Source organism: Dermacentor variabilis, chromosome 5 (genome assembly GCF_050947875.1).
Source record: "Dermacentor variabilis isolate Ectoservices chromosome 5, ASM5094787v1, whole genome shotgun sequence".
Taxonomy (NCBI): Eukaryota; Metazoa; Arthropoda; class Arachnida; order Ixodida; family Ixodidae; genus Dermacentor; species Dermacentor variabilis.
This window is the reverse complement of record NC_134572.1, coordinates 48,836,857-48,854,134: the sequence shown is the minus strand read 5'-3', so window position 1 is coordinate 48,854,134 and position 17,278 is coordinate 48,836,857. Positions and strand designations below refer to the sequence as shown.

Here is a 17,278-nt window from a genome sequence, read left to right as displayed (position 1 = left end):
GCTTCGCCACTGCAGCCCCCCTGACACGCAAGGTCGCGAGGTTGGGAGAAGCGCGCCTGCATGACGGTCGTTCCAAATGCGCCTGCATCGAGTAATAGCCGGCTTCGGTGACGTCAACTCAGGTTCCCTGTTTGTTTGGCGAACGGATGATCGCATCGGTGACCGAATACAACGCTAGTCGTGCATTCTCACGCAACGACACTCGCGTTCTTGCATTTATCGGCGTTTTTATTCTCTGCGAGGAGCGGGAGCGCGTGCTTCGCCTTTCTTCCCAGAACAGCAGCGGGTGAAGCGGGATCAGTGAGCTTATCTAGGGTGGCCTGCTTTTTAACTTCAAGGCAGCTCACACTCGAGTCGACAAACAGCGGTGAAGAAAGCGTTGCAGTGAGTTAATGGAAGGAGCAGTTGTACGGTTACCTGCGTATTAGAATTTTAGAATATAGAATAGCCTTCATTCAGAGGAGGAAGAGTGGACTCTAAATGAGGACTGGAATGGTTTGCCTGGAATTCTGCCAGGCATGCTGCTGCAGACGAAAATTATGACAAATGAAATGAGAAAATTTAGCCTATTATTTCCTCGGGTTGAATTTCTTCTGGCTTTATGTGGCTGAGACGCACGAGACAAACCAACACGCAACAAAATTGGCTTCGTTGTCTAGAACTTCGCACGATTGGGAGTAACAACAGCAACAACAACAACAACAACAAAAATCGAGGCCATCGGGTCTATTTTTTTCCCTCACAGCATACACAAAACACACCACAGCACACAGCATGCGAAACTGATAGATGTCTGTACTACTATATTTCAAGAGCTTGATATTAGTTGACTTTGAGTACTTTTTAAGGTCGAATATATACGGTACGGCGTAAGGGAGGCCAACATTATGAAAATGGCCTCTGCGTATAGGCGTTTTTCGAGCGCCAATTAAAGATCCATTTCATCCATAGATAGACACCCCCGCAAACGTTATTCTAAATGACCCAACTGCAGAATGAATTGTGGCTCCACACAGGTATCACTTGGTTAGCGATACCTTAATATGTCTTGCAGTCTTGTAATTAAAGGAGCCTCGTTTCTATAGGCTGAAGACGCATTTGTTGTATCATATGGAAACCGCTTTCACTGTCTCCCCGTGATCGCTGATCACTGATCCCCTTGATACTAACGCAGACGCCTTTCCACATCGCCCGCCTCACTAAAGTGTTGCACAAGGTCGCCACCCTTTGCTTGTTGACATCGGCAGTCAGTTTGCGACGTCAGTTACGGCTATAATGAACATAGCTGCCGCTTTGCTATGATTGGGCGCGCTAAGTTACCGCGCTCCGAACTCCAAAACGACGCACTCGAGTGCGCTCGGGCGCGACGACGCCTTTGGAGCGTATAGCTTGATGGTGATTTTAGGCGACTACGCAGAGAGAGAGAGAGAGAGAGAGTAAAGAACAGAACAAGTAAAAGAAAAAGCGTTCCTATTAGAGGCGTTCACAGAAGCCTGTCGATCTCAAGAAGCACAGTAGCTCTCGCACTGTCTTCGGTTGCGATGTTAAGTCCCGCCGATGATGTAAAATTTTGTTTGCTTCCGACCGAGGGTGGTCGTTCAAGTGGTTACGCCCGGCGGAAAGCAGTTGTCTCTTGACAATTTACTGCGGGAACCGGCATAGAACATGACGAATACTTTCATCGGCGCCTCAATATAGAAGAGCAAAACCTATCAATAGCGCGGTCTAGGACAGATGCTGCCAGGACGCTTCGCCTGCTTGCACGCCAATGCACCGCGCTGGAGTAGAATGAACGCCTTTCTTTCGCATGCTAGATTATACACCCTACATGCAGCCTTAAGCCTTCGACTTCCACCGAGACTTTCACGAAGATACGCGACCCTTTTGTGTAGCCTATATGGTTGGGTGTCCCGCTTACCGATGTCTACGCGTTCCGCATAGGGATGGCCGACACCGCGGCAACTGCGCCTGGAAAGGGTGAAAGTGCAAGGAGGACTGAAACACGTCACTTTTCCGGAAGCCACATAGCAGGAGCGAGCTCCCGCGCACTATCTCGCAGGCTGGAGTGCGTAGCGCGCGCTACCTCATCGCGCAACTTCGAGTCGCATTCGGCGTTAAGTATACGTAGATCGCACTCGGGCTTCTTAACTTAATGCACCCATTGTCATGTTCGTACAGGGCACGACCATCCTTCGCTCGCTTCCTATTACAAAATGCACAATTGGCCCTATTGAATTTTTGTGAATGGCGTCGCATACTCGAAGTGTATATATATATATATATATATATATATATATATATATATATATATATATATATATATATATATATATATATATATAGAGAGAGAGAGAGAGAGAGAGAGAGAGAGAATCTATTAGAGGGAAGGCAGAGAGGTCTGCAGGAGTATTATTGTATAAAATGCATATAGTAAGACTATAGAAATTGTAAACGCATAATAGCTGCAAAACACCGAAAGCCGGGGGTGGTTAGCTTAATCAATAAATACATAAGAAGCACTGCGTGCACTAGCTCATGTAATGGACAATTCCCGCGGGCCCATGATGATGAGTGAGTGAGTGAGTGAAGAAACTTTTATTGTAGGTCCGGCGAGGACGCGAACTCGTCGCGCACCAGGCTAGTCCCACGTCGGGACCGGCAGGTCTAGCCCACCGGCCCGGTCGCGGGCACGCTGGACAGCCAGGATTTGCTTTTCTAGAGCGGGGCTAAGCAGAAGCGAGTCCCACTCCTCCTTGATGAACTTGGGAACAACTGTGGCACTGTAGCCTTCGAGAGACGAGGCCTTGAGTTTCGAATTACCATTTTTCATGGCCAGATTTCACGCCTGGCTTACGGTGTTAGATGTAGCTGCTGCTGATGGAAAAACACGTGACACTATATTGAGGAATCTGGTTACGCGCAACTTTCCTTTCCTCTATTGTAGCCTTCTCGTCAAGCGCTCATCATTAAAAGATGGAGGTGCGAGAAGGGAAAAGAAAAGTGGAATGATGGTAGGTGAAAATCATGAGAGGAAAATTGTGGTGGCATTGTTACTGCTCCAGAGCTAAGCGGCCACACCGTTTTCTTTACGGCCCAAGTAAGTGCTGCGTACAAGATAGTTAAATTTCATTGCGTTCACGCCTTTTGGCCTGCAGAAAAAAAAATGTTGTTGGAGTTGACGAACCAGGAACAACTAGGTGCCATTGCTGCCACGACACGAGACAGCCGTTATGTAGATGCCGCGTTTCAACGGGAGCTTTTTAAGAATCGTGTTTGGCAGTTTCGAAATGGCAAACTATAAATTTTTCATGAGTCGCAATGTCTGCAGGGCAAAACAAATGCACCCGACCCACGTAATGAGAGAGCCACTGTGAGACATGTCGCTTCACGAGAGCTTACAGTACTTGTTACAAGCGCCGCGTAAAACTTGCGCAGTGTTCACAGACACGACTTGACAGCGACGTGGGAGCATCATTAAGTTTCCAACATATTCTTGTCTTGGTTTAGCGCAACTCTGTCCGAGTACTAAGGAAAAAAAAGGACAGACATGTGATCCACCATGCATATATATATATATATATATATATATATAGCCGTCATCATTATAGGGTGACTAAATGTCCTTTATTTTCATTTCAATGTGTCTATTATATATACGCACGAACTACCTATACATTATGACTAAACGCACTTGAATAAGTAGCCTGCGGTTAGGTGAAATTGTGATACCGTTTATCACGCTTGTAAGCACTCTTATTCTCCGCTTCCTTCTGTCTTGTATGCCGAGTAAATTCATCAATAGCCTTTGTACGAGCACTATCCCCTTGTACCACTGCAAGTAAAATTTTGCGAACTGCGGTAGCTACAGAATATGTAAATTTCGTGCTGGTGGTGCCTCGGGCGCATGGGAATCGGGGCACACACTGCACTGTTCGAACATGCACACGCGCGCTGCACCACTAAACTTGAGGCCAAGTGTGAAGGCTGAGAAGCAGAAGTTATGTTGCTATTTCTTGCGCGGCACTGGCAGTCTCGAATCTTTCCTCGCAGTTGCAACTTGCATAACCAAATTTTTCGCATCTCGTATATCAAATTTCAATTTTCTGCGCCAGGTCGACTGAACCATTTCTGCAATATGTCTTTCATTTCTCGCTGAACTGCCGGCTTATCCCCTGTATACGAAGCTGTATCACACTTGGTGTGATATCACACTTTCTTTCCTTCTTTCTTTCTTTCTTTCTTTCTTTCTTTCTTTCTTTCTTTCTTTCTTTCTTTCTTTCTTTGTGTAACAAGACTACAGAAATCTGCGTTTGTTTCCATGGTGGCCTCTGCCACTGAGTTTGTACGTTTGAATTACACAAGCGACGCTTATACCACCACGTAGGCATGTGTATTTATAGTAGTTTAGCTAGTTAATGCCACCGGCCCAACTCCGTTGTGCTCGCCATGCAAGACCTGTTTCTACAGTTCGCTGCTCCGGCTGGTATACATATGTTGTGTTGGACATAACAGGCTTTCGTTCTCCGTTCTGCCTCGCTTGTCGTGAAGGCCAACTTTAGCGCATGCCTTCGTCCATGGTAGCCGTTACGTCCTTGCAGATGCATCGTTTGGAGTGCTTAGCGGGCGCGTCTTGTTCTTCCTTTGCGCCCGCGTTCTAGTTCGATCACACCGAAAAGCCTTCACGACGTCGTACCGGCAGTAAAGTCCAAATCTATACGTTTATCAAAGGCATAATCGAGCATACATTGGTTTTAGGCTGCGAGGGCGAACAAGCTAGGCACACGTTTCCCAAGTTGTAGATATATTGTATGTCACACGATTATAGAAAAGGATGCAAAACGACAACACTTAAGCGAGTACTGTGGTAATCAAATAGGTATATTGCATTTTATTTCGATACTGAAGATTCTCTCGAAATACCGAACCTGGCGTCATTTCATTTCATTTCATTTATTGTACCTTCAAGGCCCGAAGGAGATACAAATGGGAGTGGAACGAGATACAGAGCATGGGCAGATAACAGGGTATAATAATAACAAGAAAAAAATTTGAAAGTGCGGATTAACAAAAGTATTCTTCAATAGTAGTTCTAAAAGCAGATGTATCGGTTATGTTAACAATTGAGGCCGGCAGATGATTCCATTCATTGGTAGTTTTAGGAATAAATGAATAAAAAAATAGGTCGTTGACAATTATCGGGACGCAATTACATTGAGCAAAATTTAATGATGTCCTGCAGCTAAGTATAGGTAGGATGACTTCGCTTATAAAGATATAAACAAGATTGCTGCGCGGGCGTTTCTTCTGGGTGTGCTTGCATGTGGTAGCCGCAGGATTGCAGGAATGGAGGGAGCAAATTTGTTTAAATAATTTATTTCTGTGGCTTTAACCATGATTCGATTAAGAAGAACGTCATAGGGGATGGGGGACTCCTAATTAATTGCCTCACATCGGGTTTTTGTACCCAAGCACGGTACACTAACGTTGTTTGTATTTCGCCGCCATCGAAATGCGGACGCCGCTGTCGGGTGCTAAGCCTCGACCTCGTATTTACCAACGTAACGCCATAGCCAATAAGCTATTACGGCGGGTGAGCAAATTTCGCATTACGTCATGACGAGCCTGTACCCTGGATACCGAATCGAAATTGGTTCTCAGATACATGCATTGTGGTAATTATTTAGGACACTCTGACGTTTGTTAGTATTTTGCCTATGTTTTAGATGGCTTAGATCTTCATGTAGCGAAAAATAAACTAGAAGCCGGAAATGTCAAGTCAATATTTTTAAAGCACCGTACTCCACGCCACTAATTTTTATTTTTTTTTCACTGTGGTGAAGCATTGGGTGCTTTCACCAGAGTTCACTGTATTCGATAAAACGGGGCATGTACGGTCACGTGCGATGTGACCTGCAATACCGGTGCCCGTGGTTGAAGGGGCTTCAAGACTGCACGGCTGCGCAGACACAGGGTAAGTTCTGGACCTAAACACAGCTTCAATTAGGGGTATTTATTAAACCGCTATTTCGCATGTCAGAGCCGCCGCGCAGCCCTGGAGCCCCTTCGACCACGAACAAGGTTGTTGCACGTCATATTGCACACGACTGTACATTTCTTCCTCACTCGTTTTGCAACAGCGCTCTTGCGTCGTGTCATTCTAACATGGTGTCGTTCTTGTTGTCCACCGCGGAATTACAGAGCCCGATCTTAGCCGAACTTAGCTGTTCGATCTTCTCTTTTAAGATAACAGTTAAGCAGTGCTGATGATCACGCGGACTCAATGCCAGCGTTTATGTGTCGGCTACAACTACAGTGGTTTGGTGTAGGTATAAATACCTGTCAAAATCGTATGTTGGCAACACACGGGCAGGGCCGATAAGCTGTTTCATAACAACAATATCATCGCTAAAAATAAGACTTGAAACTTCCTTCATGCATTCCGACCAAGAAAGAGTGAACCGAATTTGCTGAAGGTAGAAGAACCAATCATGTTTTCTTTTTTTGTTTTTACACTACATTTTCAATTTGTCCGAAGAACAACAAGAACGACAACAGAAAAAGAAAAAAAGGGAGAAAAAAAAAACGAGAATGGCATACTCGCTCAGAATACGAAGCAGTGACGTAGTAGTTGGAGCAACATTATGTGCGGTAACTATTTACCTGTTTAGCGCTGTCTCGATTTCAGTAAACATTCTCAGGTGCGTACGAGCGGTCCCCTTTCGAGAACGTGAAGTCTGATTCATCATTCGAGGAAATACCCAGAGTTGAAATGAAGCATTCCCGTTCGCTGACGCTTAATCTGCCGAAGCAGTTAGTAGATGCCGTTGTTGCGGGAGAAGCACCTACGACGGCCTTAAAATGCTTCCTTAATATATTTCTAATGCTGTTTTATTCACTTCTTATGTAGAATTGATTTTACACTCGCGAAGCCATTTGTTTTCGGAAAAGGAAGCTTAGAGGTGTGTTTTCCGGGCTCTTAAATATGTTCACTTGTTTTGCAGGGTTGGGAGTGCGGCACTATATAAAATATGCAACAACGTGAGTCCACTGATGCATCCGGATGAAGAAATAATTGTCTTGACATCGTATTGCGTAGCGTGAAGAAATATATAGGTGGTTCGAAATCTCGTGCTTTAATAATTTTGCGATCCTACACACAAGACGGCACATTTGCAGAGTTCTGCAATACATTACCGGACAAGAATCAATGCGAATGTTATCACAAGGGTAATTATATATATATATATATATATATATATATATATATATATATATAGGGGTTTTTTTCAAAGTTCAGCACGCTGGACCCGACGTAAAATACGCAGGAAAGAGACGACGAACTTTTTGGGAGACTTCTTTTTCTTACTTAACGTTTTCGGCTGGTGGACCAGCCTTCGTCAGAGTACAGTACTCTGTACAGTACTCACTGTACTCTGACGAAGGCTGGTCCACCAGCCGAAAACGTTAAGTAAGAAAAAGAAGTCTCCCAAAAAGTTCGTCGTCTCTTTCCTGCGTATATATATATATATATATATATATATATATATATATATATATATATATATATATATATATATATATATATATATTGTACGTTAACAGCTAACACCGCGAGAAGTCGTTTACATCAGCATCAACGCTAACGGTTTATGCTGCGCTCGTTCATTCATTGATTAAAATTAAACTAAATTATGGGGTTTTACGTTTTTACGTGCCAGAAGCGAGATCTGATTATGAGGCAGACCGTAGTGGGGGACTCTGAAAATTTGTACCACCTGGGGTTCTTTAACGTGCACCTGAATCTAAGTACAAGGGTGTTTTCGCATTTTGTCCCCATCGAAATATGGCCGCCGTGGCCGGAATTCGACCCCGCGACCTCGAGCTTAGCAGCCCAAAACCATAGCCACTAAGCAACCACGGTGGGTGCCGTTTATTCGTTACTCTATATCAAAGAAAACAAGGGCTCGTTTTACAAATGTAAAATTATGTAAATGTAAATGTAAATGTACATGTACACATGTAAATGTATACCGTGAAATTAGACATAAGAAATGTCTGAAGGGAACAAGGCGTGTGTTACTGTCAGAGGAAACCGCCAGAGATCAAAGGCTCATGGCCGACGCCTAGGTGGGGATATTCGCCCAATCCCCGAATAACTCGCCGGACCTTTCAATAAAGTTCTCCTTCTTCTCCACTGACAAAATTACGTGAGCTTTGACCAGTTATATTAGTCTGACTTGAAAATCAAACGCTCTTCGCGCTCTCGCAGCCGTAACTGGACACAGAAGCCACATAAGAAGAATTCTAATAGTTAGCTAAAGCCGCTACATCTTAAGGGACTTTACCTGCACCTGGATGGAAGCGCCTTCTATAGAATACGGGAAAAGCTTTGCTTTCTAGAGATCACATTCTGCACACCCCATGTCGCTTCCATCTGTCGTCAGCATTTCTTCAACGGCGGAGAGTAGAGTGTCTCTCTAGTGGAGAGGTATGCTCAAGGCAGCTCAAGGCAGCTCAAGGACACCACCACGGACAAGGGTTTTCCGTTTTAGCGCGCGGAGTGCGTGAGAGGTTTACGTTTCCTCTCGAGCAGATGGCGGCATAAGTACCCTGCATGCAGCATGATTTTAAGTTTTGTAGTTGCGCTATGTAATTGTGGAATGTCAATGCTGAGCTGTGTGCTTGCTTTACAGCTACTTTAACACCACTCCTCCCTACACCACCCCCGCCAAAAGAGAAGAAACACACACACACACGCACACGCATGCACACGCGCACACACTCACACACACACGCACACACACCCACACACACACGCACACCAAAACAGAAAGAAACAAATAAAGAAAAAGATAAAAACACGGTTTGTCTTGCTACCAATGTCAAATAGACGTGCTGTAGAAAGCAATCGCAGCTATGCTGATGGTGCTTATGCAAGTCGATGGAGAAGGCTCCAAATATTGAGCCTGTGGGCTGACTGCTCAATCGAATTAAAGGAGTACGGACAAATACTTACGAAGGAGTAGCAACATTTGACGCATTAGGACGATGACACTAATCAAGTATAGGGGCTGCGAAACGCATATTTTAATTTAATAATAAAGTTCGTCTCGAAATTAAGTTCCTGGCGTCGCATATATTTGGTAGTGTTTGCACACACACGCACACGCACAGAGCAAAAACGTTCATGTATTCTACATTGGGTGAGCGTTATAGAGTGACATGTGGTCGAAATTAATCCGGAGCCTCATTATCAGATCGAGGTATTGGCCCGCGGAAGCTCATATTTTAATTTTTTAACACACGCACTCGCACGCACACGTGCACTGACGCTTGACGTTTGTGGTGCCCGTGTTTTTTCTCGTCCCAGGCGGCCAGACATGCCCACGATGGTTCCGTCGTGGCCTCGGTACTCTGAGGAGAACCCCCTGTACCTGTCCATATCGGCGAGGAACGCGAGCGTCCAGGTAGGGCCTCGTCTCGATGAGTGCAACTTCTGGAAGAACTTCTGGAGGCTTCGCGGCGGCAACGGGACGTCGCAGGACATCGTGATCGGCTGAACACTTGTGTTTGTGCGCGCAATGGCAGCTCTGCCTCGCGAGATGGCGTCAGAGTGCGGGACTTCGTCGCTGACGCAAAGTGCTCCGCGCCGTCTTAAGGACCTGGTGCTCACGTTTCTACGTCAGGCTGTGTTCCAGTGTATAACCGCTTGAGTGCACTCCAAGCGGTCCATACGCCCTCTTGCGTCGTCGCCTCGAACAACTGTAGTATAGTTGGTTTGTTTGTTGTTCACGCTGTTGAACTTATCGTTTGTTATATACACGTGCTGTGTACCCTGTTGTTTGTTGCTATACGTGCTTTGAATTTGTTGTTGCTGTTGTTGTTGCGTTTGTGCTCGAAGTGGTCCTTGAACAATATGTGGAGACACACACACAAAACGACACAGATTCATCAACGCGAGAACGAGGAAGGGGATGAAAAATGTGATGCTTAGGCATCCTGCGGGGCCATAGAGGAGGAGAGTAGTTGGACTAAGGATGAGCGTGGTATCGGTATCATTTGGTGCAGCCTGCGTGAAGTAATACGGCGTCAAACGTGTTAATTAAACCCACAGTCACCCGTAACCATATCCATAAATAATAGGCAAGCGTTCTCGGTTGCTTCACGAGATTGAGTGTTGGTGTGCAAACAAAGATGTACTATGTGGCCAAAATTGCTTCCTCATCACGTGACAATGCCACGAGCACAAACCACACACAAGCTTGCATATGGGTGGTACGAAAAATTCAGGCAGAAACACATCTTTAGTTGTCTAAGTGTGCGTAAGCATTGTGCTACTTCCTCATCTCCACGCAGCCCGGTGTCATTATCACTGTTATGGAACTTAATTCAACTAGTATGGACCCTTATCAACCCTCATCGGTCGTTACAAACCTTATCGAACATTCGCTTATAATGTTCGATAGCGAACATGATAAGGCATTAATCAAGATAACGTTCCTTACGGCACTCCAACCCACGACCATTTGTGGTATGTAAGGTGAAGTTAATTAGGCACTGTGAAATAAAATATAGTTAATTCAGACACTCGGTCCCTCGACCTTTCGTGGGAGTCGAACCCACGATCTTTGGTGGTAATTAGGGCGAATTAGGCCCAATTACGCGAAGCTGTTACAAAACCACCTCTCCATATGCTGAGAGGCGTATTCAATGCTTTATTGATGGTTCGGATGCTTTCTTTGAGCTTGTCGTTTATTGAAACGTATGCTTTTCTGTGTGTTGTATGGGTGATTTCAATGAATGTATGCACTGTTCGCTTCACTTTGCTGAGCGCTTGTAGCCTCTGCCTTACGTAGGTATGAGTCATTGCATTTTTTGCTTGCTTACGGGGGTATGAGCCATTCATTGTCGCACATATTGACAAATGTCACGTTGGGTGGGCATAGAAATGCTTACGCATTTAAAAGTGCATGAACCAAGTTACTGCGTTATGATCTTGCATGTTTTCCATGGCATCGCGGAAATTGGATTCCGTGGAGACCTAACGTGGGCATCAAGAGTACTATACATAGAAATATGTATATGGGCGCCAATCTTTCACTATATCATTAGTGGTTGTACTGATACCGCAACGCCATCTTTCGTTTGTCTTTTGTGCAACCCTATGGTTCCAGCACTCCATCAAATTTTTCGCGTTAACGTTCAGGGGGTTGGGTATTAGCGCCAGGAGGCTGTAAAACTGCTGGTAAAGCTGTCTTGTCGAAGCCGCAGAGCGGAGTTGAGTTATCGCTCCCAAGTGAAGTATTCTTGCTTTTGTTTGCTGAACTACGACAGCACACTACAAGACTGTCCTCCTGTGTGAAGAAATTCAACGAAAACAGAACAAGAGCTGCAGAATGGCAGAATCGTGTTTGATGAGGTCAATGGGAACGAAAACGTGGAATTGTGGCATTCACTACGCCATGGCTGAAGTATCCAAAGAGCTGGCTTTTTTTTTCTTAGCGTACCTTGGGGGGTCCTTCGTACTTTGATCCCTTGTTTAGATTGAAGTAGACTCGTTGCAAGCATACCAAGTTGGAGTGTGACTTCCGTATTTATCAATTTGCCTGAAAGTCGGACAAATCCATTTCGTTGCAGAAAAAATCAGCTGAATGAGATAAACAGGAGCAACCATACGAATACAGTCGCCACGGTTCCTGGTGGCAGCCGCCGGAACAAAATTTGACATGTTTTTTGTTGAACTCAACAGCAAGTGTATGCCCGACGCAAGAATGTTACGTGGCTTGCATGTTTTGAACACTTAACGCCGAAATGGTCGCATGGGTCAAGAAGAACTACTCTAAAACAACAGTATAGAGGAATGGAGGCGATGATCGGATGGGTAGGAGTGCTTGAAAACGTGCACGCAACAGTGATTTTCATGCTAGCGTGTCACTGAAACTTAAAATTCCAAAACTCCTCACATATTAGATCTCATTTATGTGAAATATACAAACATGGCTAGTGAGTTTCTGTATCAAATCGTTAATATTACGAGGCGGCAAGCTTGCTGATCTTTATTGCTTGTTGGTTGTGTCAGCATCAACGTCTTGAGCGACACTTACCTGGGCAATAGCCAGAACTAATCTATACCAACAGCACTTCTTGTTACCCGCTTACCACATATCTATTGTATTGAAGAGCTATCAATTGGACAACTGCTTCTGGAAAGCATGATCCACCTGACACTGTATGTTTTACAAGAGCGAAGGAGGGCCATCTGCAAGAAGAGTCATAACAGCTGAGTATTTTGGCAAATCACGTTCATCGGTTGTTCATGCGAGGCTTGGAAACGCATTATCATGGGTACCAGTCTGTGCGAAATTATCATCCCTGGAAGAAAATACATTTCTTTAAAGCGTAATTGCTATTTCCAGTTCACTGCCTTTGTACAATGCACAGTTGTTGTAGTCTGGACTCGCCTAAGAGAGATAAGGAGAGCTTGAACTTTGAACACGTGGCCTGACGAACTTTTCGCCGGCGTGTACTTATACTGGAGCGAAAATAAAAATAAAAGCGCTTTGTTTCATTTGCCGTGCTACCTTCAATGTCCCCTCCTGAGCATCACAGTGTTCTTCAACTTTCGTGCAGTTCAAATATGATCCAACAGCCAAAGAATCGACAATAAAAGCAGCGAACACCATGAGTGTGAGAAACACACGTGGAAGTCAATGGTAAGCGTTACGTGTTGCGGCAAAGGGCCACTTTCCTTCGTTGCACTCAACAATGCAAAGCTTGAAAAAAGAAATACTAAATTTAATTATGAAATCTAACACCCCGAAAGTGTTCAGTGGGTCATGAGGTACGCTGCATTTCGGATTAGGTTGACCAGCCGTGGCTTCTTTAACGTGCACCCGAAACCCTGTGCACGTGCATTTTCGCACGTGTATGGGCATTCCGTTTTTTGCATCGGAATGCTGCTACTGCAGTCGGGGATTGAACCCGTGATCTGGTACTCAGTAGCGCAGCCCTGTAGCCACTGAGTCATAATGAGAATAAAATTTTATCAGTTTAAGATGTCTTTATTACAGGTAGTTACATACAGAAGTAGGAGCCCGAGTCGTTGACTGAACTGGGACCTCATGTGCTTAGAAAACGCTATAGTTGTTAACATGGTTACTATCAGCAGTAGCTGAACAAGGAACTAGTACATGTCTAGAAGTACAATAATATACAATACAGAGAAGTTAAAAAAACTATATTATGCACAGTATTGAAAGTGAATGAGAAAGGAAGAAACAATATCGAAAGAAAAATAAAACCTCTTTTTTAATTATAGACACGCAGTAGCCTAAATACACAAGAAGAGGTATTCGTAAGTGTAGAGTTTAAACGCATATTTACATTGGTAGTACATACAGTAAAAAAAGTTATGCAACAGATTACTAATTTGATTTCGAGGCAAGCAACAGAAAATGCTTATTTCTTGATTAAATATGTGCGCTTTTAGAAGTTTAATAATAAGAGATAGTGTATATAGTAGTAAATTTTGCTTGTTGAGTTAGTATTCGCTAGAGAAGATTTAGGGATACAAGAGTGTGAAATTTGATTGTTTATTAGTTTAAACAAGAAAACGCCTTGGTTATATTTGACAAGGGCTGTCAGTGTGAGCGCGTTATTGGTTTGTAGCAACTTTTTATCATTGGAACTGTGCAAAATTTACGTTATTATTGTTATTACCCTAATTTTATTAGTTTGTTTAGTGGCATTAGGTGACTCTTTTACGTGCTAAACCAAGAGGTTATGAAGCGATGAGCAATAGACGAACCAGGAATGTCGCTGGGTCCAACGTTTCGTCAAGAAGACTTGTCATGACAAAAGATTATGCTGTAGTTAATATGAGAGCGGGTGAATGAGCAGTACAATGAAACAAGTATAGGGAGTAAAAAGAGCGTTGTAGCCCTAATGAGGGTGCATACCCCATAAAGCAACACTCTTTTAATGTGAGCGACATGGCTGTGATATTTCGAATGACAATCTGTAATTAAACCAGTACTCAGCTACGGGGCAGAAACCTGGAGGCTTACGAAAGGGTTCTACTTATAAATTGAGGACGACACAACGAGCTATGGAAAGAAGAATGATAGGTGTAACGTTAAGGGATAAGAGCAGATTGGGTGAGGGAACAAACGCGAGTTAATGATATCTTAGTTGAAACCAAGAAAAAGAAATGGGGGCATGGGCAGGACATGTAATGAGGAGGGAAGATAACCGATGCTCATTAAGGGTTACGGACTGGATTCCAAGGGAAGGGAAGCGTAGCAGGGGGCGGCAGAAAGTTAGGTGGGCGGATGAGATTAAGAAGTTTGCAGGGACGAGATGGCCACAATTAGTACATGACCTGGGTTTTTGGAGAAGTATGGGAGAGGCCTTTGCCCTGCAGTGGGCGTAACCAGGCTGATGATGATGATGATGATGATGATGATGATGATGATGATGATGATGCACATTCGTCACTCGTCGAGATGGAATGATGAATGATAGAAACAGGCGGTACGCAGAGAGTCAATTGTCTTTAGAAGAAAATACAATAAATTTAGTTTTTATATAATTATTGGCTCCCTGCATTTCCTTATTGTCTCTCTCTCTCTCGCTCAATACAGCAATTTAATAAATTACGAAGATCAGAATGAAGGCAGTTTACTAGTGCTGTAAGGCACCTGAAAGAATTAAAAGTTCTCGTATCATCAGAATATAATGTGCATTTGGAAGACGTAAGACCACTGGGTAAGTAATTAATGTAGATTGTGAACCATACTGGGCCCATGATGGATCCCTGTGGCAGACTGCTGCAGGTTCTTCTGTATTTAGAGTAAGCGCCAGAAGTGCTAAAAACGGCACAATTATCTTGTAGCTGTGAAGTAGAAGTAAAGGAGGGCCTGTGACGCCTACTGCATCTAGCTCAATGCAAATAATTTCATGGATGATGCTGTCGATAGCCTTTGAGAGATCTACAAAAATTGATACTACAGAACAACCATCATTAATAGCCTTCCTTGATTGGTCATTGAGAGTTATGAGTGCAAGATTAGTTTAATATCCTGGCGTGAATCTAATTTGGCATGAAGAAATAATATTGTTGTCATTAAAGTATCTTGTCAATTGTATTTCAGTTTGTTTTCCCATTAACTTACTGAAAGAGGGTACATCGATTGGTCTGTAGTTGTTTAGTAAGGAATAATCACCTATTTTACATACTGGGGTAATTCTGATATGTTCTAGCTCATGAGGAAAGGTGCCCGTTTTAAACTTTAGATTATCAATTTCAAAGAAAACGGATGATGTGAGTCTCGTAATAATTTTACGTGATCACGATGTATGCTGTTAATCGAGCGCCGGTTATTTTTAGATTGTTACACAAATCAGTTCATCCGGCGTGATTGTAAGAAAGCAAAATGAATGCGGGAGGCTCTTCAGTGGAATTCCGTACTGACCTGTTTGCGAGAGTTTGTGATTAAAGATTTCATCGACAGCATTTGCTATCTCGACGGGGTCCGTAAATGTCATACCATTGTGGGTTACACTGGACGCTTCTTCCGCAACATTCTTCCTATTAAAACAAATGAAATGATTATGTGACATTTTTTTGTTTCGGTTGCGCCACAATCCTATATTTCTTGTTCATAATACTGAACTTTAGCTTCCTTGAGCTGAGCAGAAAGTGAAATGCAGTATTTGTTATAACGAGCGTGTAGCTTAAGGCATAACCGCTTAATTAGCTCATTTCCCCCCTTTTTTGTAGAGGTTCTTTCGCGTGTGCGTCACTCTTAGTACTTTTATCGGCGAATCAAGGGCTCTGGAGCGAGGATATTTACTACTTAAATTTCCGTTTGTGGAATTGTAGATGAAAGTATGATAACAATGATGATAAGAATCTCGAGAACGCTTGCGTGATCAATTATTGAGTTGGATCTCCCTATATATATATATATATATATATATATATAGAATGGAATGCCTCGGAACACTGATAAGGCATTCATATCCGAAACTATGAGGACGACATGAACGGGCGATGGTGTTTAGAGACAATAATAAACTCCGATTGATCACCTGTAGCAGTCGCATGTGAGCAATTAGCGTGTTTCGGCTTATAGAAATAGTTCCTTATCAAGGACAGTTCAGTATACGAGATGGTGGCAGAGCAGGAAGCCCAAGTAAAGAGCAAAAAGATCAGCTATATATCACTGTCAAGAATGCCAGCTCCTGGCGGATGCATTAAGTTTGACAAGGCGTGATCAATTAACGAGTTGGATCTCCCTATACAATGGGATGCCTCGGAACACTGATAAGGCATTCATATCCGAAACTATGAGGACAACATCAACGGGCGATGGTGTTTAGAGGCAATAATAAACTCCGATTGATACCCACATCACTCATTATTACAACATTTTTGTTCTCTAATTATATTTTTGTCATGGCATTTTGAAGAAAGCATATTTAGCGCCAGCAAACAAGGACGGAAGGGAGACGACACCACAATCGTGGTGTCTTCTCCCTTCCGTCCTTGTTTGCTGGCGCTAAATATGCTTTTAGTTTACCAACACGCCCAACAAATGGCATTTTGAAGAGCTTTAAAAAAGTAAAATACTGATGAGAAAGTGAAACGATAGAAGCATCGAAAAGTGAAATTCTTGTTACATATGCTGAGGAAGATGGGGCCTAATTCTATCCCAGACAGGTTCACAGAATAGAATTTTAGCGTCCAATTGTGTCCTCTATTATAGGAAAATTTGTTTGGTAGGTAGACAGCTGCACCATCACGATTACTGGTTTGCCTATCGGTGAACTATGATTTACGCGAGGGGAAAACACAAGTCCTTATTACCTTTGCAAAGGCATATTTTAGAGACGGAAATGAGCAATAAATGATTACCAACAGCTGAAAAAAAGATTGTGAAAGTCATCGAAATGTTGACGGAAGCTGCGCGCCTTGAAATGAATAATGACATAAGAATGTTCAGAGGAAACTAACTTACGGGGGATGCATGACTGAAAGATCAACTTCTGAATCGACATGCCAATTTTAACAAACGTTGACAGGATGCTTTTGTCTTGTCGTTACTAGAACGTGTAATAAATTTTATTATCCTAACTCAAATGAGAAAATGAGTGTCACTTAAAATCCTAAGCCATTGAGAAAATGAGTGTCACCTACGGAAAACTATAATTTATGAAATATCATGATAGATAAATTTGTTTTGAACAAATATCTTTTAGACACTCACATTACAGG

The 17,278-nt window shown here is 43.3% G+C and overlaps 1 protein-coding gene across 5 annotated transcripts in view; it reads left to right on the top strand.

Annotated features, from left to right (window-relative positions):
- LOC142582561 (acetylcholinesterase-like) overlaps positions 1-12,573 on the top strand; it is a 58,790-nt gene extending 46,217 nt beyond the window's left edge. For all 5 annotated transcript variants that reach the window (XM_075692417.1, XM_075692414.1, XM_075692415.1 and 2 more), the window contains exon 3: positions 9,371-12,573. In XM_075692417.1, the coding sequence (XP_075548532.1) occupies positions 9,371-9,560 (190 nt within the window). In that variant the 3' untranslated portion in view covers positions 9,561-12,573. The remainder of the gene's footprint in view (positions 1-9,370) is intronic.
- The last annotated feature ends 4,705 nt before the right edge of the window (positions 12,574-17,278 follow it).